Source organism: Metopolophium dirhodum, chromosome 3 (assembly GCF_019925205.1).
Source record: "Metopolophium dirhodum isolate CAU chromosome 3, ASM1992520v1, whole genome shotgun sequence".
NCBI classification, from domain to species: Eukaryota; Metazoa; Arthropoda; class Insecta; order Hemiptera; family Aphididae; genus Metopolophium; species Metopolophium dirhodum.
The window spans coordinates 41,512,451-41,540,262 of record NC_083562.1 but is presented as its reverse complement, the minus strand read 5'-3'; the positions used below and the strand labels follow the sequence as shown (position 1 = coordinate 41,540,262).

The 27,812-nt window shown below is 30.4% G+C and overlaps 3 protein-coding genes across 5 annotated transcripts; 1 reads left to right on the top strand and 2 right to left on the bottom strand.

The window, feature by feature from the left end:
• Nucleotides 1–4,068: 4,068 nt before the first annotated feature.
• On the bottom strand, nucleotides 4,069–9,364 carry LOC132940450 (chitinase-3-like protein 2). 2 transcript variants are annotated; one of them, XM_061008068.1, is made up of 8 exons: nucleotides 8,936–9,364; nucleotides 8,737–8,839; nucleotides 8,512–8,678; nucleotides 8,059–8,330; nucleotides 5,828–5,964; nucleotides 4,971–5,195; nucleotides 4,681–4,896; nucleotides 4,069–4,620 (listed from the first exon to the last, which is right to left on the bottom strand). In XM_061008068.1, exons 2-8 carry the CDS (start codon nucleotides 8,784–8,786, stop codon nucleotides 4,266–4,268), a joined length of 1,422 nt encoding a protein of 473 aa, XP_060864051.1. In that variant the 5' UTR covers nucleotides 8,787–8,839; nucleotides 8,936–9,364; the 3' UTR covers nucleotides 4,069–4,265. The 2 variants fall into 2 exon arrangements, with proteins under 2 accessions (XP_060864051.1, XP_060864050.1); XM_061008067.1 differs by having other exon boundaries at nucleotides 8,952–9,364.
• Nucleotides 9,365–9,691: 327 nt separating this feature from the next.
• On the top strand, nucleotides 9,692–13,733 carry LOC132940449 (anaphase-promoting complex subunit 4-like). Its single transcript, XM_061008066.1, has 4 exons — nucleotides 9,692–10,127; nucleotides 10,212–10,340; nucleotides 10,878–11,014; nucleotides 11,573–13,733. Exons 1-4 carry the CDS (start codon nucleotides 10,010–10,012, stop codon nucleotides 13,403–13,405), a joined length of 2,217 nt encoding a protein of 738 aa, XP_060864049.1. The 5' UTR covers nucleotides 9,692–10,009; the 3' UTR covers nucleotides 13,406–13,733.
• A 151-nt stretch (nucleotides 13,734–13,884) lies between these two features.
• Nucleotides 13,885–26,701, bottom strand: LOC132940451 (uncharacterized). Of its 2 annotated transcripts, none has more exons than XM_061008069.1 (5): nucleotides 26,523–26,701; nucleotides 19,092–19,519; nucleotides 16,817–16,948; nucleotides 14,268–14,382; nucleotides 13,885–14,184 (listed from the first exon to the last, which is right to left on the bottom strand). In XM_061008069.1, exons 2-5 carry the CDS (start codon nucleotides 19,422–19,424, stop codon nucleotides 14,036–14,038), a joined length of 729 nt encoding a protein of 242 aa, XP_060864052.1. In that variant the 5' UTR covers nucleotides 19,425–19,519; nucleotides 26,523–26,701; the 3' UTR covers nucleotides 13,885–14,035. The 2 variants fall into 2 exon arrangements, with proteins under 2 accessions (XP_060864052.1, XP_060864053.1); XM_061008070.1 differs by lacking the exon at nucleotides 26,523–26,701 and adding an exon at nucleotides 19,589–19,873.
• Between the last annotated feature and the right edge of the window lie 1,111 nt (nucleotides 26,702–27,812).

The following is a 27,812-nucleotide window of genomic DNA, read 5'->3' as shown; positions in this document are numbered from 1 at the left end:
GGGGCAAAATTCCGCTTCAGGGGCAGGGGCTGAATCAGATTCAGGGGCAGGTGAGTGGCAAAATCAGATTCAGGGGCAGGTGCAGTGTCGGGGGGTAAAACCCGATTCATGGGGCAAAATCGGATTCAGGGGCAGTGGCAGGGGAATGGGCAGAATCAGATTCAGGGCAAGAATAAAAGTATTTGCAAAACTGTATGGTTTATAGAAAACGAAAATATAAACATTCAGTAAAATTGTCATGTATCTAGTATTATTCGTTTTTGAATAACAACAAAATAGAAAATCGTTACATGAGAAATCGAGTAAATATCAAATGTTGTAAAAATATGAACTTCAAACGCTCATAAAAATTATTTTGATTATATATATATTATATATTTATTTTATTTCGATCATTTTAATTAACAATTCTTCTGGTATTAAATATTTTATCTTTATTTTCAGGTGTAGGGGGTAAAGGTAAGAAAAGTGGCAACAGGCAGGTATAATTTTTTTTTTCAATTCAACATACATTTATTTATAATTTTTAAATACACTGAATATCTGATTTAAATTTTTTTTTTTTGCTGCTTAAAATTCCATATTAAAATCCCCTTTCGATTTTTTTTTCAATTCAATTAGTAAGGTTAATAGTTAATAGTTTTTTTCTGCTTAAGAATTTGGTAAAAAAATAACATCTGCCACTAATCCTACCACTTCCCCTGTCATTGCTCTGCACCTGCTCCTACACATAATCAGTGGCAGGAGCAGGGCAGTGTTAGGATCAGATTCAGGGGCAGTGGTAAGATCAGTGGCAGGTGTTATTTTTTTTACCAATTTCCTATATTTTTAACACAATAAATATTAATTAATATATTTTATATAGAAATTTACAAACTTTAAGCGGCCCACCGAGATTTTCTATCTGGCCCTGATGACAGACACAATAATTAAAAAAAACACTTCATTGTTAAACCAGTACATTTGTCGCTCCGCTCAGAATCAAAATTTGAAAATTGAAAATGTCCGTAAACAGCTCATAACGAGTCCAAATATTTTCAAAATGTTATGCTGTAAAGTAAATGAAAATATAAACATTCAGTGAAATGTTCATGTATCTACAGTTATTTGTTTTTGAAATTCAACAAAATTAGAAAATCACTACATGAGAAATTTGTGTGAAAATTTGTGAGAATTTGTAAAAAATACGAACATTTGCAAATTATTTTGAGTTGGAATTTCATAAAAATTGTCCTTTTTATATCTAAGATTTAAAAATTAAATACAAAATTTATCAAAAAGAAAATGTTTACTGGATATAAAATTAGATTTTTATGAGCGTCGGAAGTTCAAATTTTTAGGGCATTGGATATAATAATATGCACTCGATTTCTCATGGAGCTTCTAATTTTTTTTTAATTGAAAAACGAATAACAATGGATAATTTATTTATGAATTACTTTATTATTGTCTACATAATAACTAACAATAGTGATTGTTGCTAACATTTTTAAAATAGTTTGACTTGTTTTGAGTTTTTTATGGGCGTTTTTAATTTATGAGTTTTTTTTTATTAGTGTCAATAAAATGTTATTCATTGAGTCAAAAAGCTTGAAATTGTAATACAAGACTCTTCGTAAATTGTTACAATATCAGTTAAAAATATTAAAATACACAGGCGATATTTTTTTTATAAGCATTTAAAGTTTAAATGTTGATAACTTTTTCAATTTTTATAGCTAAGAATTAAAAAATTAAAACACGATTCCACGTAAGTATTTAAAATGTTTATTGATATGTTAATGTTATCATTGAATAATAAAAATAATAATATTTATTATAATCAATGGTACTATGGTAATACATTCGAAAATATTGGTAAGTATAAAAATAAATACCTACATAATAGCATCGATTAATTAATATAATCAATGATAATAGGTATGTCTGTATTGATATTTTTACAAAGTAAATGTAAATCGTAAGTTATTGTACGTAAAATATTGTTAGCTCGAATACTTAAAATGTTTGTACAACAATTAAAGGTACGGTATACACTAGATTTTCTAGCCTACATAATATTGTTAATTGTTATATACAAATAGGTATACTATTGGGCAGACTGTGGCTTTAATTAAATAATGGTTGTGTATAAGAGCGCTGAGCAAATATTTAAAATATTATGGCGGCAATGCATTTACGTGTATGAATTACGTAAATATGGACGAACGTTCATAAGATAATAACTAATAAACAACGCTCCCGAACTCGACAACTCGTCGGTCGGTACACAGCTATGAGTAGTGGGCGCGGCTTAAACGTCGCGTGCTTGCGGATCGCGAAAACACCTAAAAGCGCATTCTCTTGGCCATTGCTCGGTTTCGTTTGCCCGTGTGGCGTCCTCTTAAGTAGCTAGTTTTTTTTTTTATAAATGTCAATAAATTTTTTTTCACTTGGTCAAAATTTTAGAATATTTAATACTATATTCCTCATAACTTGTTTTTTGCCGATGAAACATATTAAAAATACATTTAGTCACGGTTGACTTATTTTATAAGCATTTAATATTCAAATTGTACAACATTTATTAAATTGAAAATTTGCAAATTATTTGTTAAAAATGTATAAAATATTCAATTTTTATAGTTAAGGATTGAACATTTAAAACAAGGTTTCTCATAAGTAATTCATATTGTAACCAAAAAATATTAAGCGTGTAAACACAGTTTTTTTATAGATATTTTAAGTACAAATTTGGACAAAATTATAGATATTCAAACAAATATTAACGATTTTAGTAATTTTGATGTAAATTAAAAAATATTATTCATGAATCACGGGTACCTACTTGAAACTTTTATAATAGGTATATTACTATATTTTATACACACAATTTAAGTGCTGACTGTTGAGACTTATCTTAAAATGTCATCTATCTAAATGTTATCTATTATCTTATTTAGATTAAAATCTACTGGTCATCTTTTTATTTATATTGGAATAAATATTGAATACATAAATTGTATTAATAAATCCAGCCTTTAAGTTATCATCAATATTTAATTAAGATTAATACAAATTACAAATGCAGTATATAATAATACAATTTACATTACATCTTCATAAAATAATATTATATAATATGTAAAAAAATAAAAATACATTTAATGGCAATAACAATTTAATGGAATTATCATGATATTGGTATAGGTAAGTGTTCTTCATATTTTTAACATATAATTTTATAGTCTTTCAATTAAACAATTTTTATATAATAAGTTGGGATATTACTATATTATTTAATTTCACTTAAATCAATACCCTTAATTAACTAACAACAAAAACAATAATTGTATTAAATTAAATGTTTAACAATACTAAACATTTTATATTTAGTTTAAAACTAATAATAATTAATTTAAGTTTGTAAGTTTCAAAACTTATGGTAATAAAATAAGTGAACATTCTAAAATAAAATGTTTATAAAATCAATTACTATTTTTCTCTACAAACCCTGAAAATATCTATTTTTCAATCCTTCAACAATACATTTGAGATAATAAGATAACAAGATATTTTTTTGTTTCACATGTTTCTATGTAATTAAAAATATAAAACTATTGTTGTATTATAATAAAATGTTCACTTAGATTTTATCAAAAAATACTATTAAAAACTAAAAACCTAAATAATACTGATTTTTTTATTTAGAATAACATACTTTTTGCTTGTCTTATGAAGAAAAACTTAGTTTTATTTTAGTCTTATTCGAAAATGCACCATTTTGTCGATATCAATGACGTTTATTTACATGATCGGTTATGAGTTATGGAGGCTTATAATAATATATTCCCTTTAAATTTTTATCTTTGTTTATTCTAACATACTAACTTTTAAATACGAGTTGTATTATTACGTGCTGTAATATTATACTACTATAATATATTTATATGGGTTTCCCTTAGATTTGTCTGTGATTATTGAATTATGTATTTTGTTTCCATTAGTATAATTGTACACTATTTTAATCATTGATAGAAAATACTATATAGGATACATAAATATAAAATAAAATTGAATTATAAACAGTTAAAAGGTCAATAAGTATTATGGTACAAATTTAATGGTAATCTAGACAATATAAAATATAAGTTATTTCTGTTGATACATAGTTTGGTAGGGAGGTGCTTAGCAGCTATAATTTTATAAACATAAATTACACTGTCTTAAGTACATATAATATAATATAGACTATTTAGTATTTAGTTAAAATATTCCATAAATATTTATAAGTAGTCATCATTTAATACAATTTTTATTCTAGAAGTTAATGGAAATACTGACGACGAACATAAACTTGAACCACTATAATCATCAGTGTTTAAAGAAAATACCATGGCACCTCCTAAACCTAAAGATGCAGCAAATTCTGCTTTGTAGGCTAAACTATTTTCATTATCAAAAGATATCCAGTCATTTTTATGATATGAATATGGCGTACGGGTGTCATGGTCAAAAACAGTGGAAGCATTTTGATGTGATTGGAATTCGCATGTATCTGAAAAAGTTACAAAACCGTCCTTGCCAATACCAGGACCAGAAGTTGGTGACCCAAAACCATTATTGGCTTCATTTATTAATCTAAAAGAGAATAATAATATTTTAATAGTTCCAATTATTATTAAAATTATGTAAACTTACTTAAAAGAATGTCCATATGTAGGCATGCCAAGCAAAATCTTTTCTTTAGGCATACCCTTTGAGATCCAATATTGTATAGAAGAATTAATATTTAAATCCTGAAAGTATCCAGATTCATTCCGCGAAGAAAACAAAGGTGAATTTGGCCCAGTTAATGGGAAATACCATTGGTATGAATGATAATCATATGTCATAACATTTATAAAGTCAACAAAACTTTAAAAAAATATATATAAATTAAAAAATGTTTATGTATTTACATAGTTGTACATAGTTTAGGCATTATTTACCTTGCTAAAGCATAAATCTCATAAGAATTATCAATTATATTTAATGGAGCAGCAACAGCTGCAGTTAAAAGAGAGTCAGGCAGACTGTAACGCAAGGTTTCTAGTAACTTAGCAAATCCATATTTTTCTTCTAAATTTAGTAAAGGCCATGATGGAAATTCCCAGTCTATATCAATACCATCCAAGTAAAATTCTCTGACAACTGATACTACATTATTGACAAATCTAAAAAACAAATATTTAAATGTAATGATTAATAACTTATTAAAAATTAAAAATACATATTAAAATTGTTTTTATTGGTCTAGAGCCCGGCAACTATGGCCATAAACTATTGTAGGGGTTGCGGTTGTTAGGGTTAGTACAGTTGGTTTGCAACATGTGTATGTGTGGCAAGGTTTTTTCCACTATGCACACGGGTGGTCACCTATCTGGAAACTAGTAGCAGCAGTAGTTGCTTACTCTCAATCACGTGCGTGATTGATTTCAGTTACTGTGCTGCGCTAATCCACATTTTAAAATTATTGTACTATTCTATTTAACTATTGTAACTATTTAACAGTTATTAATATTACATTATGATAGTTCAATTAAAATCAAAGAAGTTTGTAAAAGTTCTAATAATTTAACACCAGACAAACTTTACTTTTAAATATATTTACTTTTATAGGTAACACATTATGCATAATTATTAATTTGTTCTACATTATATGACTCAGTAAATAATGGGGTAAATAACTACTATATCCAATAATATCAATTATTGAATCAGTTGAATGCCTAAATTGGTGTACAAGTAAAGAAAATTGACTTATCAATACCTAAATAAAATAAAATATGTATAATATAATACATACTTGTCTAAGTTATCTTTATTTGTAACAACGCCAGGAAAACCTTCATTTGAATGTGAACCATTTGAGAAATGCATTATAGATAGTAATACTTTTAATTCTGGGTTTTTTTTACGTAACTTCACTACTTGTCTTAAAATCTGAAATTATAAAATGTGATTTTAACTTAATTGCTAGCAGGTTTGTCTTATGTTTATAAAAAACAATACAAATATTTTAAAGGTTTTTTTACCATCTCCCAATAATGGTCAACATAATAAGTTGATGTATTACAATTGATTATTTTAATTCAAGTTACTCCCTATTCATTCAAAAATCATATCAACACAACTTACTATAGTTTTACATACCCATCAATCATTATAATATACCTACAGCAGTGGCAAACCCAGGAGGGGTGGACCCTTCTTGGCTTATGTCATAGTTTTATTTTTATTTTTAAAAGTTTCTCTGAAATGTTCATCCAAACTTATTGATTAGATTGATTATTACTTATGAGATTAATATGAGACAATAATATATGACTATACCATAATAAATTTAACTGGCATAATAATAATAATTAATTTACATACATTGTAAATATAAATTTAAAAAGGTGGGAAAGTGGGTGTCGCACTGCTGTAGCCTGTACAGTAAGTTACAAGTGGGTCACTGTAATGGATGGTGTTAAATTTGAATTAAATGATATAATATTATTGTATAAGAAAAACGATTATGAGAAAAAACGGTAAGTCAGCCTATGATATTACTAAGTATATTTGATGATATTATTGTGAATAAAGTAATTTATATATTTACTTATTTATGAGGAACCTTGTTTTAAATTTTCAATCCTTAGCTATAAAAATTGAACATTTTATACATTTTTAACTACAAGATAATTATTAAATTTTAAATTTGATAAATTTTGTCAAAATTTGAACTATAAAATGTATCTACATATTCGTTTTTTAAAAACAAAAAAATAGCAAAATCGTTACATGAGAAATCGAGTGAATATCCAATATTGTAACAATGTGAACTTCAAACACTCATAAAAATTTAATTTGATTTGCTTGTGGGCATTCTTTTTTTGATAAAGGTAGACAAAAGTAGACAAACTTATGAATAATCTTGTATTACATTTGCAAATCTTAGATTTAAAAAGAAAAAATTTTATGAATTCTCAACTCAAAATAATTTGCTAATTTTCGTGATTTTTCAGTATTTTGTTAAGATTTGAACTTTAAATGCGTATAAAAAAAAACTGTAACTAAAGATTTTTTATATTTTTCAAATATTATTGTAACAATAGGTATAACAGTAGGAGCCTTGCATTAAATGTTCAAACTTTTTTACCCAACAAATAAAGTTTTATTGACATTCATAAGAAAAGACTAATAAAATTGGAAACTGAAAATGTTCCTAAACAGTTCAAAACAAATCAAAATATTTTGAACATTTTATCGTCTATAGAAAATGCGAATATAAACAACTATACTCTGTCCCACGAGAGATCATGACGCGCACCGGCCAAAACTGGTTCCCCCACGCCACACCCTGTCACAGGGGAACCAGTTCTGACAGCAGGGTGATGTAGGGGGATGCGCAGAACCAGCATGTTCTCACGTGGGACAGAGAATAGTAAAAATTGCATGACGTATCGTTCATTTGTTTTAGCGTTACACCAAAAACCAAAATTCCCGTTTTTCCTTAATTTTTATGTTGTTTTTTCTAGCGGTTTTGAAAACTATTGAGAATTTTAAAATTTGACATCTCGAATGCACTAACTAGATTAACTTAGATTAACTGCCCCAAACCGTGATAACACACAACAATTTTTAAAAAAAAAACACACATCATTAGAAAATCAATACATTCATCTCCGCTGAGAATCTAAAATGTAAATAATAAAATTGTGATTATTAAGAAATAAAATGTATGTATATACTCAGGAAAATAACAGAAAAACAGTATTTAAATAGATTTTTTGGACCCCCTCCCCCCCCCTTGAATAAATCCTAGTTGCGCCACTGACCTACAGTCATTTTTTTTTTAATATTAAACAAACCATAGTCTTTAAGCTATAAAGAATGTGATCACAGGTTAGTAATTTAGACAATATTATATTAAAATATAAATTTGTGTGATTTAGAAAAAGCGTCAATTTATACAATTATTGACCAAATAAAACAAAAGCTATTGTGAGTTGTTAGTATTATAATAAATAATAATGATATAAAACATCTTACCTGCATATCAAATGAGCTCTTGAAGTAAACACTATTATTTTGAACTTGTGCAAACGCTACAATTAAATGAGTACATAAAGTAGCGTTAATTTGAGCAGGATTAAGAGTTTTATTTGTATCATCAGTTGGTATAGAATAATAACAGGCCAAATTATATGTTTTATCAATTCGTTTGCCAGGAATAATTTTATCCTTAGCAGTCCAGTATGTTTTATAATTTGATTTTGCAGCAATAGCGAATGTATGAGCACGATAAGCAGCAATATCTGAATCTGAAATGTGTACAACAAAATTTATAATAAAAAAAATAGAAAATGTCAATACAAATACCAATATTTCATCTTGAAATTCTGGTAAATAGATATTAAATACTTTGGAAATAAGATAAAATAACTTCCTACAAATAGACTCAGAATATAAAATATTATTATAAATATTGGTAATAAAATTTACTTGTATATTTCTGGGGACCAAAAAGCACAAAGTCCATAGGTGTATTTTGATCATTGGTGTCTTCAAATTTCATCCAAGATACATAAAACATCAGAAGTACTACAAATACCACAAGAACAGCTAATCCAATTAATACCATGGAATGTATGATTGGCTGAACATATTTCCTACAAATATTAAAATAAAATATAAATACTGTAGCATTTTATTGATGAAAAACGTTACTTTTTTCCGTTTAACAATTCATACTGCGGTTCTGAATGTCCGAGAGCCATTTTTTCGAACAGAAACTAAAAGAAACTAGAAACAGGTACCTCCAGGTCGTTTACTGTAATAACAAAACCTCGAATTATGAGACAAATAGACAGGTAAGTGTTAATTTATTGTCAGACGAAGTAAACCAGAACATGAGAAACGTTCGTACTAATAAAATATTTTACTGTAATTTTTCCAAGGTGGAGACTTCCTTATCCACCACTCCAACCGATCGAATGTTACGAGTGTTAATATGAATTAAAGATTATAATATTTGCATTACTTGCAATATGGTAAACAATTAAATCATAATAATATTATGACGGCACTACGACAGATGGTTTATCGCTGATGAATACCTTCTACGCTCTATTTGGTAGTTGGTATTTACTTTTTACTTTTTAGTACCTAATACCTATTTAGTATTTACTATTTACAAACAATGATTAAACTTTACGAATCTACGACATGAGTCACATGACTAGATCAGTTGATAAGGACTGGACGTATTCCAGCCTCAGCCACCACCTCAACGGCCTCCTCCAAGACCACGGACTCATGGCAATAAACCACGAATTAAGATAATATACAGGAAACGGAACGGAAGGATCTTATCAATGTTTTTCTGAATCCGCCCGCTTTTCACGTTGCGGCTAGACTACTAGCGTTTTATATGATTGTTGTGTTCATAGACCTTTAGTTAATAGGTCTATGGTTGTGTTAACCTGGAGAATAACGAACCATATTATATAGTTCCTTATGAACTATTAGTTCCTTATTCTCTCGGTTAACACAACAATCCTATAAAGCGCTAGTATTCTGGCCGAAACGAGAGAAGGTGCGGGTTTCACTTATCACAAGTTCGTTTCGTATCCTGTATATCTGTATTCGTGGTATATATAAATTAATTGTTCTATGGTATAATATTATCACAGAATAGATTAAATAGCCTTCTGGTTATTCTGTGATTATACCATGGATTACTATCTCAAATCGTGATTATAAGTGATAGAACTGATAAAGAGTAACGACAGTCGTTTTGATTGAATATTTCAAAATTCATATTTAAATCGGTTTGTCACTCCAATACTCCTACACTGGTTAATCCATGATAGGTATAACAAATTATTGTTATATATTACCTATATCATAGTTTAACATACAAAACAGATCATGTCGAATCGCAGAAAATAGTACAATAGTACAATCTGTTGAAGTTTGAAGTGGTTTTTTCTTCGTCAATATGACTACCATGTACGGAAACGGTATGAAACAATTAGAAGAGCGGCATGTGCCCACTAAAGTCTTGAAAATGGAATGGTCGAACAAAATGGATCTGTTAGCCATAGCCAAGGAACATGGTAAACAAGAATAGACAATAATAATTTGGCGATTATATATATAATTTTTTACTTTATTGATTAGTCGTGTATGTGTTTTTTCAGGCGAGGTGTCTTTACATCGTCTTACATGGCAACGAGTCTGGTCCTTAGCCGCCCCAAAAGATAAGACATTGGTGACTGCATTGGCTTGGAGACCCGATGGAAAACAGCTGGCTGTTGCGTATGATTCACGTAAGTTATATTATAATTTAGATGTTTTATAATTGCCAGTGGTTAAATTGGAAAACATTTTGAAGGGGGACTCTATTAATCAACAATTTAGGAGTGTTCCAGAGTTCTTACCAAAGTATATATCAAACCAAACTGTTTTACGAAGTCCACAAGGTAAAATACCTTGCATTTATCTTTTCTTTCACGCCTACCTATTTGTTCTTAAAAAGTTTATATTATGATGTAAAAACAAATTTCCTCATAAGAAAATGATTCAACCTACACATATTATGCTTGCCCAATAAAAATTAATTGCAATTCATAGCCTGAAACTTAAAAATAATAATTTTAAAGATGTTTTTATTTAATATGGGTATTTCAACGACAAATAAAAACAAATTTATATTGTATTTAACGTTAGTAAATTTCTTGTTCAGCATCCCCCAGACATAGGAGACTTAAATTAAATAGGACGAATAATATTGCCTTAAATAAGAAGGGGGACTTTAACCACTGATAATTGCACAAAACAGACTAATTTATGTATGTTTATTTTAGGTGATTTATTGTTAGTGGACGTGGAAAATAAAGACATCGCCTTCAGCAAAACTACTGAAAGTAAAGTTACTTCTTTGGTGTGGGTACAGCAAGAAAAACCTCAGAAGAAAGATACCATAGATTCTGTATTGATTAAGGTTTTTAGAATTTGGTTATTATGCTTAGTATCAGGGCTTGAAAAATTATACATTTATGGGTAACGTTCATTATTTAATATTTATACAACTAATTCAAAACATAATATTTTTTACATATTAAGTTTGATAAAATATAATTTGCCTTCAGCTCCATACTTATTGTACCGATGATGGTATAGATAAATTATATCATGTCTTGTTTTATTGATATTACATAATATTATACAGTATAGGTATTAAGTATTAAGAATGTACAAAATTCACTGAGAAAATAATTCAAATTACTGAATCTCTCAGACTCAATAAAGTAAAAATTATATATTTATTTAAAATTTCAATGAAAAAAAAAAATCAGTATTTGAATCTTAAGTAAACATCTCCCAATACACAGACAGTTTTATATTTTAAATCTAGACTATGAAAATAATTTGTTTTGTTTCAATTTTCAAATAATATGTATTTAACAATGAATAAATAAATGTATAAGGTTAAGCCTGGCCTATTATCGGGTTGTATCTATTTTCATATGTATATTAATTCATATGTAATTTGATTTAGATGAAGGGTCTTGATTATCTCCCAAAACTCCAAAGCTTGGTCCTTCGCGATACACCTGAAGAGGAGAACAAGATACCAAAAGTCCAAGACACATTGAATTTATTGTTAGTCGGCATGGCCAATTGTGAAGTACAAATATTAGCATTGGGTATATTTTTGTGCGGATCCATTAAATTAGCAGAGGTGTTTAAAAAAGAAGGCACAGTGTTAAACATACACATGCCAGTAGATTTTAGTTATTTATATGTGGCTATTCAATATTACTATGGTAGTATAGAAATAGTGACAATTAAATTACAAGAGTGCGACACATGCTGGGACGACGTTTATGATTTGGCATTCAAACACGATCAGTTGCTGTCGTCATTAGATTATTTAGATCAAACGATGAAAAACATACTGGAAACGTGGGAGCATGTATCGTTAATGGAAATGGAACTGAAACTGAGCTCTTATTGTCCAGAAGACCCGGAAATGGTGTCGGCTGATCTATTGGAACTGTTAATCTATGGTATATTAACAGAACGCATGGACCAGTTCCTAAAAAGAGATTTGACTGATAAGGGCATCAAAAAAATTGGCTTGTCAATCGAGTCGAGTCACACCAATGTTCAAAAACTAGTGGTGAAACAACTGTCGGAGGTGACCAACCAGATTCTGTTCCAGCTGGTGGAGATATCTGGAATGTCGCTGAAAAAGTACGAATGTCTGGGACTGACGGAACACAGCGTGAAAAAAGCTCTACGATCGGTCAACGGGTTCCTGATGAAGTGCAACGAGGTGCAAATTGTCATCGAAGAGTCGCTGACCCGGTACAAACTGTTCTTCAAGTGGCTGTACGGTATGATGATCAAGCTGAACGACGAAAACTCGGCCAACGACTTGTCGCTGTCGAACACGTCGCAACAGGAACTAAACATGCTGGCCGAGTACATCAACGGGATGGGAGAGACCGGGGCCAAGGCCAAAGACTACAAACTGGACCGGGTGGGCCAATACTTCCTGGACGGTGACCTGGAGTGCCCGTACGATACGCGTAGCCAGTGGTGGTCACTACTCCAGGAAAACCCGTGCCTGGAGGAGAACGAACTGATCGTGGCAGCGTCTCGGACCCATTCACTTACACAACAGTTCGCCGTGCTCAAGGCCGACCTGATGGACATATTCGCGCAGCGCAAGACGTTCTTTGACAAGACGTTCGTCATGTACGACAACGTTCCTCTGGAGGGGCCGTCGGGACTGTCGCACGGTCGCACTCGGGTGAACATGGTGGACCTGCCCAATCACAAGCTGCTGGTGTGCTGTGTTCGGGAACTCCACGCACACGACTTTGGGTTCTACGAGCTGATGGCGTACGGCGACACACGAGAGGTGACGCAGCGCAGCACTACCGTTTTCTACTCATGCGATGGCATCAAGCAGAACGTGCACGACGTGCAGTTTTATTCGCCTGACTACGTGTCTGTGCTAACGGAGACGCTCGACCGGGCGTCCAACCGATTCTCGCTGTTCGTGCAACTGTCCACCAGCTGCGTGCGCAGCCACTGTTCGACGGACGGACTGACAACGTGCCGGATAGGCCAGCCGATTGCTAGCAACAGCAGCAGTAGCGGAAGCTGTCACACGCTAAGCGATTACACGTGCCGAGTGGTGGAAAACATGGCAGCCTCGAGTTTCGCTGTCAGCGGCACCCGGAAAGTGGCTGTGCTGTTGTCGCACAGCCGGCACAAGGTCCGGCTGTTTGAGATGGAAGTGGATGACGAAGAGGACGAAGATGACGACAGTGCGATGGACGTCACACGGGACTCCAACTTGGCGGACGAGACCGCGTGAGGCTCCCCCTCCCCCCCAACCCTTTGCTATCCAATAAAAGCCCCACCTGCCAACGCGCATTCCAACCCATGTTCAAACATCGTGTTGTAGTCGTTACTCGTTGTGATGAAATGAGGTCGTATAGTAGTCATAAATATTATTTTACTATCGTTAATGAATAATGATGATAATGATGATGTGTATAACGCTACCGGAGTTTAACGTACTCGTTTATGTTTAATGTACTTATATTATTATGCTGGCGAGATGTGCTTGCCGGAATTACGCGAATAATATTATATTATATTTTGTATATTTTTATATCCCAATTATATTAAATTGAAATTGATTCGATTTTTCGTCCTACACTCCTACAGCAAGAATCTAATGACATTATATAGCATAGTCATTCGTTGGTCCTCATCAGGTTGTGATACACTTCAGGCTTAACAATACAATATTTTTATTTTATTTTTTGTTCATATATTTTTTTTATACAGTTAGATTATTCGTATTTTTGTTTATTTTTATATAATATATACATTCACTATATAAAGACGGAGAAAAATGAAGAAAAAACAATCGGAACAGTCATTTTCCGACAAGGAACTGCCTTTTTCATACCGACGAACTGTGTTATTGCATCCGATATTACGCCTTCGTTTCTCCGTTATTTTTGACTTGGGGCGCTTCTTTTTCCAGCGTCGGGTTGTCTATGCCGTGTTGAAACATGTTTTCTTTCATTATGTTAGTTTTTCTGTACATCTGTCTGTCCATCGACACGTCTTCGTCTGAATCTTCTGAAACCATAAATCGTAACACATTATACGTAATATAGCCGATAAAAAAAGTAGTCTATAATGCAACTAATCAATAAATTTACCCCTGAAGTGCAGCGTTCTGTTACTATTCTTATACGCCGTTAGGTAAAACAAGTACAGCAACAGCACCAGCAACACCAACACGCTCAAGACAGCCGCCAATCGTATGCTGTTGACCTACAGATCAGTTGTACAAATCGTTATAATTATTTATATTGGTTGTTTCATGTTTGTGTTTCAAATAACTTAGGTTAGGTTAGATTTTAGAATTTTACAAAAACTGTGCAAAAGTAAAATGGTGTAAAAAAATTAAAAACAAAATTAAATTTAAATTTAGGTGCACGTGCGACGTGCGTAATAATGACAAATTCAAACACAATTATTTTTTTTTTATAAGGGATACTAAAATTTAAAATTCATACCAGAATATTAAACCTATTTGAAATTATACACATTTTCGCAAGATTGTAAATCGTGATAAATTAACGTGATAACTCTGCTTTAGTTTGCATTTGGTTAACATATAATAAATATAATAATTGATTATAGTCAAACTCCTAAGGTGACCTGTACTTATTATATGTTCTACATTGTTTTAACGTGATATACCTATACATACCTAAAATAACACCATTTACAGTTATAGATTACCAATATTATACAGTTTAATAGTCATGTATTATATAAAATATTGAAGTAGTAAATAGGTAGTAAATTAAATCAAAACTAAATAGCATGATGGACACCATATGTATACAAACAAATTGATTTCAATAAGATATTTCGAAAACATTGAAACTGCGATCTAGAAAGCTATAAGACGAAATAATAATCAGCTAATTAATTTGTTTGTGCTACTATCTTCATGGGTATCTTAATTCTTTCATCGTTACTCGACACTCGTTAAGTACCTACACTGCAAAACATCACATTTACTGGCAGTACACTATACAGTATATACAATCGTGCTTACTACAAACCATTGCGTGGTGTAATTTAAAATGCATTATTCGTTATCATAGATGTATATAGTCCAATTTTTTGGAGGTAATCAAAGCCCCCCCCCCCCCCTCCGTAATATTTTCTAAAAATTATACATTATAATTAGTATGTGGGTACTAGGTTAGGTTAGGTTTTGGAATTGAGGAGACTAGAAGATGGTCCATCCCTATTTACACCGATATTTATTGTGCCCTGCTGTATAGAGTTCGAGTGTATGGCACTTTTGCAATTATTGGTATAGAATATTATTGCCTACGCCCTACATAGTCAATAGTTCACAGATCATAGATCCAGACTTGGGTAAAATACTTTTTAAAAGTATTTCAAATACATAATCCGAATACTTAAAAAAAAAGTATTCAGAATATGTATTTGAATACTTTATGATAATAATATTCCTAAGTATTTGGAATACTTCACAAAAAGTATTCCAAATATTTTTTGAATACTTTTTTTAGTAGATTTAGATTTCAATAGCAAAAATATTACTTTTTTAATTCTGTGTTTATAAATTAACATTATCATTATCTCGATAAACACACCTATCTGGCTATCTATAATCTATTAGTTATAAATTATATTCAAATTTATATTGGACGTTAAAAAATTATTCCGAATACTGTACTCAGAATACTTGTAAAAAGTATTCAAAATACCATATTCAAAAAAAAGTATTTCGAATATAGCTAGTATTCGAAATACTACCCAAGTCTGCGATAGATCTTATACAAGTATATTATCTAAGGCACAGATATTGATGTGTGCTAGTACTATCTTAAATCGTGTTCCGAATGAAAATAAATGTTGTCAGTTTCAGTTATAGTTATCATTTATTGGAATTTTTGAATTTTTAAATTTTTATGTTTATCAAAATACGTGGTCTCTATGAATTTTGTTCATAATTATTAATTTTGTTATCTATTTAGTATATTGAATAAACAGGTAGATTATTATTAATTTTTTTTTCTCGTGTAACAGTGTAAGGTGTAGATATTGCTATCAAAATATATTATACCTATTTGGAATTCAAAATGTGTTGCCGAAAAGTGGTATTCAAAATGTTTGTAAGGCAGGATCGTGGGGGCCCACGGGTCTGTGTTGAGTAATTTCGCAGTTTTTAAATCGTTGGATTGAGCTCCTCTACTTAATTTTTCCCAATTCAAGCACTGGTCAATACTCAATAGTAATTATCAATATTATATAGTTATATAAAAAAATTACGAACGGACCTGGTTGGGTTAGACTGAACAAAAAAAATTACGGACCAGGGTGGGGACATTTTTTAAGTTTAAGATTCGGCCGAAAAAACGGCCCGTGCTGATCCCTATTAAGTATTAGATAGTAGAAAAAAATACCCTACCATCGATCAATCATCATAACTTTATATAATATATTTTATATTTTTCAATGGAATATATAATGTTTTAATACACGCCGGCTGTTAAGTGTTAGTGCTGTACGGCCTATATACCTACGTACTCAAGCAGATAAATACAATTTTGTAGTGTTAACGATATAGTATATACGATGATGTATTACAGCATTATTTAGATAGTAATTGAAATGCGTGTATATCATTACTGTCCTATAGTGATGTTTAAGTAATTACCGTGTAGTCGTTTTCCCAGAGGTCTTTCCATTCCTTTTTTATTTCCAGCTGTACCGACCTTGCCGACAGCGATATGTTTCCGAGATGTTTACACACGCACGTGTAGATCCCGCTTTCTTGAGGTGTTACTTGCTGAAATAGCACAAACACAACCGTTAGTCTGATATAAATAAATTAACATTTAACTTATTATATTTATATATAATATATATAATGTATAAATATATAACACAGTGTTTTTGACAAGATATATGTATATATATTATAGCTATAGAAGCCATTATACATTATAACTGCCATACTGCGGATGAATATGGAAGCGGGTAGTTCAAATATAGGTTTCGCCCGAGTTTAGAATGAGCTCATTGAAATATTCAATTACATTATTAGGTACCTACTTAAAACCAGTGGCATATCTGCAGTTTTTCCAGTGTAACGGGAGATATACATTATTAATTTAACTCTTAATACGGAGAGGGATACTCCCGGCCAAGTCACCTTTGCGCATCATATTAATCAACATCTTGGATTTTTTTGTACCTAGCAGTAATTTAATTGCTATTATTATAGTTACAATAATAAATACCCAAAAATACATAAAAATATCCAAGGCCCAAACTGAGTGCGATCCACCCATCACCTCCCTCTAAAATACCTACACCCTAAAATATGCTATATTAAATATGCTCGCTGCAGTACTACTCAGCTGGTGACTCCGACACTCCGTTAATAAATAAACGAAACTAATATAGTAATATAATATAATGATTAATAAGAAGGTATTGACAATCTCGCTGTACCTAACTATATACATTTTATGGACAAATCTAATCACGAATTCGCACCTAACCCGTTTGTGTGCGTCGATCAAGGTAAATTTAGACTAATTCAATAAAACAGTTTGGTGTAGGCTAGATCTGCTTTAAAATGTGTTAAATTGTTTAGATATTTTGAAATACTCGGTGCCTTAAATGTCAAAGAATGTATTTAGTAGACAGTGCCAAAAAACGTATTTTTTTGGAACGGTTTAACAGTATAACATATTATAATAATATTTTAATGCTTTTCGATCTACCTACAAAAGCAAACATGAATGTTTTATGTAGGTGTTTAAAATATATACCAATGAACTGGTATGCATTAGACTTGTACGTTTTACTAAATTTCGTATATTTGTATTTTGTGGTTTTTGAAATTGTCAACTTAAAATAAAAAATATACATTATCAGGAACTGGTGAATATCGGTATTGACTAGGACCCTTAATTTATAGTTTTAAGATCCGAAACAAAAACCGAAAAAATATGAAGGTTCCATGTCTCTAATCTCTGGACTATCTGCAGTATTATAACAGTAATTTACCTACACCGTCTCAGGACCATAAAATTTCAAGAATGATCACAATAAAGTCTTTTGGCCATGCCGGAGGTGGATGTCTACTGCAACAAGGGCTTTCGGTAAGCGATGAGACCCGAAAGTCGTACACGGAAAACTTTTTCCAGTCCAACAAATAACGATTAGGTATCGTACAAATTACATTTATATATTTATAATAGGCATACAATGACATCACTTTTTTAGAAAATAAATGAAACTTTTTTAGATAAAAATAGTTAAGTTTTCAAAAAACATTTCACTGCCAACTCAAATTTTGAATAATCTAATTAAAAATTGATTTTTCAATCATCAATAGGGTATAGGTATTTTACCTTTAACCGTGAGAAGGGAGAGATACGACTCAGCACTCATACCTACTAATGTTTCTTCCTGGAGTGGGTATGCAGCACTCATACCTACTAATGTTTCTTCCTGGAGTGGGTATGATCGAAAATTGTTAAATGAAACTATCCGTATTTTGTATACAGGACATAAGTACCTACCTAATATTATATAATATGAAATATGAATGGTGCATTGGTGCTTAAAAATTAATGAGTATCAAAATCACTAAAGTTTTCAGGAAACGAAAAAAAACATTTCATTTCTATATTGTCTACAATGGATTTTTAACTTTTTATAGATAGAGGTATTTAATTGAAAATGATAAAATTGTACTATAAACATGTAAATTAATGAAGATATTATAAGAAAAAATACAAAAACTAAAAGGTTTTAATGATAAAATCTCCGTAGAACATCTTCTAAACAAAATAATAGGTAATTAAAAAAAATGTCTAAATTGACTTATTCCCTTATTCCCTTATACCCGCGCACCGTACATAATACCTAATATTGTAATATAATAAATCATATTTAATATACCTAGCACTACCGACCTTGATGTAAAGAGTGCCGGTGAGGACTTCGTATTTGAACTTGTCACTGTTGGGCGCTGTGCCAGGCCCTATGATCTGGTCGGGTTTCATCCACCAGAACTGAAACCTGTGGTGTTCATCGTTGCTGGGACACTGGAGCACGGCCGTATCGCCCGGCGACACTTCGATAATGGTGTGTTGGAGCGGTAGCAGATCCTTCTGGTTGTCACCGCTGCCACCGTGGTTCGGAACTCCGGCTCCGATAGACGCTGGCCTGCCGGCGCAACGGCCCACGATCAACGCGGCAACCGCGAAAAACGTACGCAGACGTGCCACGGCTTTGGACGCTAGCATTTCGCTATCGTTGCCGGTATGTCTGTTTGGAGGTATGTACCTATATACTATCGATTGCTATCGCGGTCGGACTTAGAGGCAGCGACGGTGTGGACCTGCGGAAAAACGCGTCGGCGGTTAGTATGATTATGCGTATATGATATATGATACGCGGTTGTACGAACACTGCAGATATAATATTATATAAATAGTATTATTATTATTTAGTGCGTAAGGTACGTAGTATGGGCGAACCACGAAAATCTCCGATTTATGATTTATAGATCGCAGCTATCGTTCACGTGTATAGTACGTTGCGGTTTTCCTACGATACGTTCGTTGCACTATAAATTATTACTGTACACTCGGTCCACGCGAAATTCGAACCGCGGTCGTGGTACGCACGCCGCTGAAACCGAAACGCTACTGTTCCTCCGTTCCTCGGTCCGATAGAGGCGACAGCATCATCCGCTGGCCCGCTACATCGGCGTCACAATAATAGCCAATAGGCGCGTGCGACGCGCGACGGCTACGTTCGAAAATAACTCGTATATTTTTTGTTTTTTTGTTCTGTACGCGCGCACAGCAGTAGCTGAATAGCAGAAGTCGGAGAGCAAAACAATATTATTATTATTATTATTATATATTATACGTCAGTACAATAGTATAATATATACATATATAATATTATTATATCGTACGATGATGGTCGTAGAGGCGTAAGATACGCTTATAGACTCGGGTTGACACCCAGCCAATTACGACGTTTTGTTTTGACACTACACGGCGGCGTCGATGGAAAACTTATCCGAAAAAACTTATCGCCGGGCGGTCCTATATTCGAATATAATAATATTATTATCTATACTGGTGCTGCATCTGCTACAGTCGTCGCGAACAGAGACGTATTAATTGTAGGACGTGTCGTCGTCGTCGTATTATGTCTGATGACTTTACTTGCCCGCCTGCAACTGTATAGCCTACTAGTGGTATATTACAATATACAGCTGTAAAGGACGGTAATGTCTATCATTACTGGTTCATTAGTTATTTGGGATAACGCAACCTTGTGTCGTTATGATCATTGACACCGAAATTCAATTTAAAAACTTTATACATAATTATATTATTCTATCTGTATACTGTATAGGTAGGTACGTCGAGGAGAAAAGAAATTTTTTTCGATGTTCTTATTAATTATGTATAAACCAACATTTTTTTATTACTTTGTTTTCTCATTTTCAACGTGTTATAAAATCTCCACGAGGAGATAATAATATGTTTTATTACTATCGTTTATTTCGTCGACGATATCTCGCGCGTTGCCCTTGTGTCGCGCACTAATGCAATTTAATTCGTCTTTATTCGACAAGTCTTATGCCTAAAAAATAGACCGGGTCAAAGTCGTATAGATACCAACATATAATATTAGTTGCACGAGTTTGGCAATGATATTTTCATCGATATATTATTCATTATACACATTAACGCGGAAAACCACCAAGACTCACCTTATTTATAACATATTATTATACCATGTAGGTATTTATAAGTTATAGCAAATATTGCCCACGAAATGATAACTGATTTGTCTAGCGTTCAATATTCGGTGTCAATATCTATTGATACCAGGTCGATGGTATTAATGGTAATGATGGTATTGTAAATTGTTGATCGATTATAATATAATTATTGAAGTAAATATAGGCTAGTTGTTTGAGTAGGTACATATATTATGTATATTTATACCTATGCTATTTATTTAAGTTATAATTTAGAAAGAGTGAAATCTCTAAATACCGGAACACTCTTGGTTCCTAATTTTTTTTCCTCTATTTGAAACTTTATATTTAGTGGTGTCTGTTAGGAGAAGCTTCACTGGTATGTAATATTGTAATATACAGAGATTAACTGAGTAAGGGTATCAGGCACCAGGGTAGGCAACGGTATTTAGTATTTTCCAGCGTTAACACGGAAAGACTATATGAAGCGCGTGCAACATAAACCTACTCGTTACTCGTCACTATAACATTGATTATAAATAATAAATATTCAATTATTATGATTTATGATAATGGACGCAATAAAATATTGCGATTCTGTCACAAAAGAAAGAAAAACAAGAGTCAAAACGTATAACTGATACGTAACATAGCTAAATATAATATATAAATGTATACGGACAGTAATTTATTTGATTTTTAATATTCAATTATTTAAATACACTGATAGTATATTATATACTATTATAGTATTACGTAATTATAATTAAGTTAAAAAGATAAAAATATGTCACTTGTAATGTTATATAGTATAGGCGCGTATAGTCGACTTGTATTCTAGGTTAGGTTAGGTATCCTGTATAGAACATTCAACTAATTTTATTTAAACTTAGAATAATGCAAAATTAGGTATTTATTTATTATCACAAATAAAAAGAATACTAATTGTTCTGCAAAATTCAATACTTTTAAATATTTTTCTGTTACGAGTCTATAGTTTCAGTATATTATATAGATAGTATACAATATTGCCACACAAACAACTACTAAAAAGGTAAAAAGAAATTTAAAAAACCATTCATAATAAGTACATTATTATGTGTAATTCAAAAAATGAATAACACGTAATTTATAAAATTTATCAGTTTTATAAGGACTTGTTTGTACATTGTTCTGTTCTTTTTAATATTTATTGATACATTTAATTAAAGCATTTAACATCAATAAATTAGTAGCATATCCGATGGGCTGCGAATTGCGATTTAATATCCATTAGATATTTCGCCAATCGTCATTAAAAATGCCACCAAGATTATCGAGTTCTGCGTGTCAAGCTTTTCACTTCAATTTCTGCTCTGTCATTACCTCAAAATAACAGTAATAATAGTAATATTTAAGAACACCAGAAGTCCAGAAATATTAAATAAATTTTACTTATATATAAATTCGGCATTTTTAAATATTGTCATAATTTATTCTTTGTACTTTTAATGTCTTATATGCATTAAAAAAAAAATAAACATAGGACTATAGCGATGGACCAAGTATGACAACATTTCATTCAATTAGCTAAGACATTAGAAATTTTTGTATTGGTAATGTGAAATTTCAAACTACCTAGTAGGTCTAACCTACCTACATATCATTGCGTAGGTACTGATGTATAATATAGTATAGCTTTTGCATGATTAGCATTACTGCGCGAGTGATATGTAATTTTGAAGGTTTGGAAATGATTTCTATAGAATAGTTGAACACATGGTGTGATTTAATAAAATAGATAAGCTACTGTATTTGATAATACTTGGGTAATTATTTTTTTTAGATCTTCCGATATTCGTAACTAAATAATTAATATCGGTCTTTATAAATAAAATGTAATCATAAACGACAAAAACATGTTATTTATGAACTCCGGCACAAATAAGTATAAACCGCTAACACCTTATTCTTTAAGTCCTAAATTTTTTTGTGGGGGTTGGTTGATTTTCAGTTTTTGATTCATTTATCTTATTGATTCTTAAATAAGTGAAATAAACGTCATAATAAGATTAATATTTTAAAATTTTTTCTGAAAGACCATTGTATACTACAACTTACAACAACATCTAAATTTTCACATGTTTTATCCTTATTATGGCAAATGTTAAACTAAGATAACCAGTAGTTGAATAGTCAACAAATATTATATTAAAATGTGCTTTTAAACTGATATTGAACAATAATGGTTCATAAAAAATCAGGATTATAAAATTATTAATTAGTTGTTGTACACCTTATATAGCTATATCACTATATCAGGCGCACATTGTATCATACGTTTATGAAGAACAACATAATAGGTACGCTATTTAAATTTATATCAATATGCACACAAGACTATTTTAATTTGACATCATTATATATTTAATAATAATTGGTCGAGATAAAATGTCAAGTTAGATTCTGAGCGGGCGACTAATATATTGGTTTTACAATTATGTTTGTCTAACGTCACCTTTAGGAGGGGTAAAAAAATCTTCAATCTTCAATGTTGATGGTGGGTTCTAGAAATTCTTTAGTAGAAAAATAAATCCTGTTGGTACTTAGTCCAAAATAAAAATTACTTGTAATTTTTTAAATAATTAGATAAACTAAAAGATAAATACGAAAATGTGGAAATATTTATGCAACATCAGTTTTAAATCGAATTTGTTTTTTGTTGTAGTTAAAAATCAATTTTCTGTGTACATTATAGTTGAAATTCTAAAATTCTAAAATGAAATAATTCACCTTTAAGAAAAAAATAAAAATAAATATTCATAACTCTAATTATAATTACTTTAGGTAGTAATAAATTTCTACCAAATATTCTTATTAACTTATTATAAACGAGATATGATTTCTAAAATATTTAGACTATAACTTGAATCTATTTATAAGTTCAAATTTTAGTGAAATTGCAATATTGTACATTTAAACGAAAAATTACGATTTTTCTTTTAACAATTTAAATATTTAATAGTCAAGTATGTGTCACATAAGACATGTTAAAGTATGCCTCATATGACATATAAATTGACTATAAATATGGACATAAGTATATATGTGTTGTACCTAATTCTAAAAAAAATTTAATCGTAGGGACTATTGAAACTTTTTTCTCTTATGTATTTACGTTTATTAATTTATTATTGTTTATAAATATTACTGAACGCAAATTCACTATGTAAAACAGCAACGACACGTCTTATTGTGATCGTAAAATTATGAGATAGTGACTACTACATGCGGGTCCTAGCGTTCTCTTAATAAATTAAGAGACTTGCCTCTCGAGAAATTTTTAAAATTGTTTTATCGTAATTACTAAATAAGTAGGTACCTATGCATAATATGATATCGTAAAAGTTTATAATATATAACAATTATACATACCTACAAACTAATCAATAAACGTTTTATTGACAACCAATAACAATATAATAACTTACTAATAGGTGTAGCCTATCTGCTATCTACTATTATAATAGGACAATAGGTAGGCTGTCTAATTTTAATTAAAATTGACTACATTATCTATACATTATAGGCCTTTTTTTGGCATTCCCGCTGGTGGTTTATGATTAAAATGATATCGTTGCCACGTTGATGTCTCAGTTTTTTGCGTATAACGTGTAATTTGTTGTGACTTATTCTATAGGAAGTGGAAATCGATGAATAAATTGACAAATCCAAACCATACATGGATAACATACGTTCTAATAAAAAAGTTTCCCTCATTTTTCATACCAAAACATTCTATGAATTCAGTTTATTTTTGTTGCTTTATTTTAATAAGAACATTAATCACTTTGCATATTACATACGCATATAGACATTAATACTTATTATATAGTATCGACCTTAAGTGAGATTTTTTTTATTATTTACAATCACCAGTAACTAGCAAGAGTATTGAGTTTCAAGTATATTAATTATTTTGCTTGTGTTTGCTGGATGAAAACATAGATCTTCCATAATAGATACTAAATATACACAATAGATGTATACAAGGTGTAACAGAAAGACTTGACCAAAAAAAAAAAAAAATTGATGCTACTTAAACGTATGGCAAAAATTGTTAAAATTATATGTTAAGTAAATAGTTTAAGAAATATACCCATGTTAGCAAATTTCCAACAATAATATAATAATATATATTTTTAAAAAAATTATTGCGTCCCAAATTAATTTAATCAAAAAAATATTGATATTTTAAAAAATTCTAAAAAATAAACTAATTGACTTAAATAATTTTTTTTACCATTCAAATTATTTTTATAATCAATTCAAAAATTTGCTATTTTGAATTTATTTAAATCAAATTTGAATTTTTTATTTTCAGTATTAAAAAATAAAAATATATTTTTTTATTACACGTGTAGCCCAAGTGGCTATAAATTATATATATAAAAAAAATTAAATATTGATTAGAACAAAAGTTATTCCAAAAGTCAGTTATATCCGTTACACTCTGTATACTGTATATTAGGTATAGTGTATGGCATAGCCATGCGTATACATATATTACATAGATGATTTTAAGTCTGGGCTTGAAATTCAAAAATCCAAAATCAAAACACTAATTTTGATTTTTGAAATACATTTTTAAAAGGTTTTTTCAACTCTACCATTTATATACATTTATCCCAGTCGAACACTTTAACAGCAACAATAATAATATGTTTATATCTATATTATAATAATACAATTATATTATATCTTCTATACCTTATTGATGCGGCGTTGGACACAATATGCCAGCATTACCACAGAAATACTCATAATGTTAATATTATAAGTTATAACTATGACTAATTAAGTATACAACGTGTAGGTACAGCTATACAAACTTACAAGTAACGTGTAATATACATTACACATTTACACACATACATATATAGATTATAAAATATTATTCTTTTTATTAATCTTAAGCATCGACAACTATAGCTATTAGCATTTTTGTATGGGGTTACAGTTGGTTGAGGAACACGTGCGAGAATTCTTCACTAAATGACCTAACCTAACCTCAGAACACGCATTAATGACTGATGCCAACCACCGGGACACACCAGGCCCTTTAAATTATATAAACTTTCAATTTTAGAATATTGAATCAATAGTTAATTGTGATATTTTCAATTTAAACTATAAGTCCATAATATGATAGAACACCACAATAAATTTCGCATCATATCCCGTTCGACTCCTTTCCTGTAATCCAAACGTTGAAAAAAACAATGCTAAGAATGCATGCGCATATAGTAAAAATAAAAATAATATGGATCACTAAAGTAAAAATCCTTAACCATATTGTGATAAAAATTAGATTTTTCCTATGAAAATTATGATGCTATGTTATAATTACAATCGTTTCACAGACTAAAGTTATTTAACTACGTGTAATGTGTATTGTGTATAATATATACATTATATATATGATTAAATCTAAATAAATATATATTTATAAATATATTAGAGATATTCCAAACCAAAAAAAAAATTGACAGAGATAATAATGAATGTCTCATATTACATTGCAAAATATCACGCCACGTGTATATCTATGTATATATAATATAAAATATATACGTACGATGTGAGTACGAATAGTACGATCTTAGCTCCCTTCACCGGCGTAAATAGTTTTTTGTGTGTAAGAATATGAGAAGTCGGAGATGCGGATCATTGTCACTACGAGGATGACCACGACCCGTTCAAACTTCGATTCCAAAGTGACGCGAAGCCGTCGACCGTCCGACTGTTATATCGGTCGAGCGTCTCGTTACAAAATTTGTAGCAACTAGCAATCATACATATTATAATATATTATAAATTTATAAGATAATAATATTGTTGTGGTGCGATTAATTCCTGATCCGTGTATAATATATTATTGTTCATTTTACTCGCATTATCATTGTATGTATAATGTATAATATAACATATTATTATTATAATAATGCTTAATCGGATCAATGGTAATTAAATATTTAGCATAATATAATTAAGTGTGTATTATTATTTATTATTGCATTTGATTTGTAATTGATAGCATCTACAGTCTTGTAAAATTAAATATATTATTCTTAAGTTTTAACTTAGTTTTATTTTTTAAAAATATGTCATATATATACCTATTAATATTAATATGCATAATGTAAAATATCAGGTTTATTTTAATAATTCGGGCTGTTGCAGTGTTGCTTAACTGTTTCTGCTACTGCAATTTTTCGGGGGATACATTATAATATAATCGTATACATGTTACATTTTTATATTATTATGTACCTATCTATATGTATGACCATTCGTCGACAAATCGTTTTCCTATTATAAATGAAAATCAAATTTCGTTACAATATATAGATATACTATTTTAGAAATATTTATGACTTCACTTGTCGCAATTGTCACTTGTCAGTAATATTTAATAATATAATATGTTATCGTTTTAGAAATATTACGCACCTTACGCGCACAAAAAACATTATCAAAATCCACATGCCTACGAAATAATGTTGTATAGTTTAACGCACGGAAAACTGGCAATACCACTTTGAACTAACTTATTAATTAAACTATACACAAGTGGCTTAGTGGAGTATATAATAATATATAGTTTTTAGTTTTTACCGCTGGAAGGGGTTTTTATTTTATATTTTATTTATTTGTTACTCAAATATAAATAAAAGTTTATATTTATATTTAATAATGATTTATTGTTTATTTTATAAAATAAAATCTACTCTCATATTAATTGTATTTGATAATTCATTAAAGACTTCTGAGATAATTTGTACCTACCTATTGCTTGACAAACCAACAACATCGTAATTAATTGGTGTTATCTTAGAATTTACCAATATTTGCATAATATAACCTA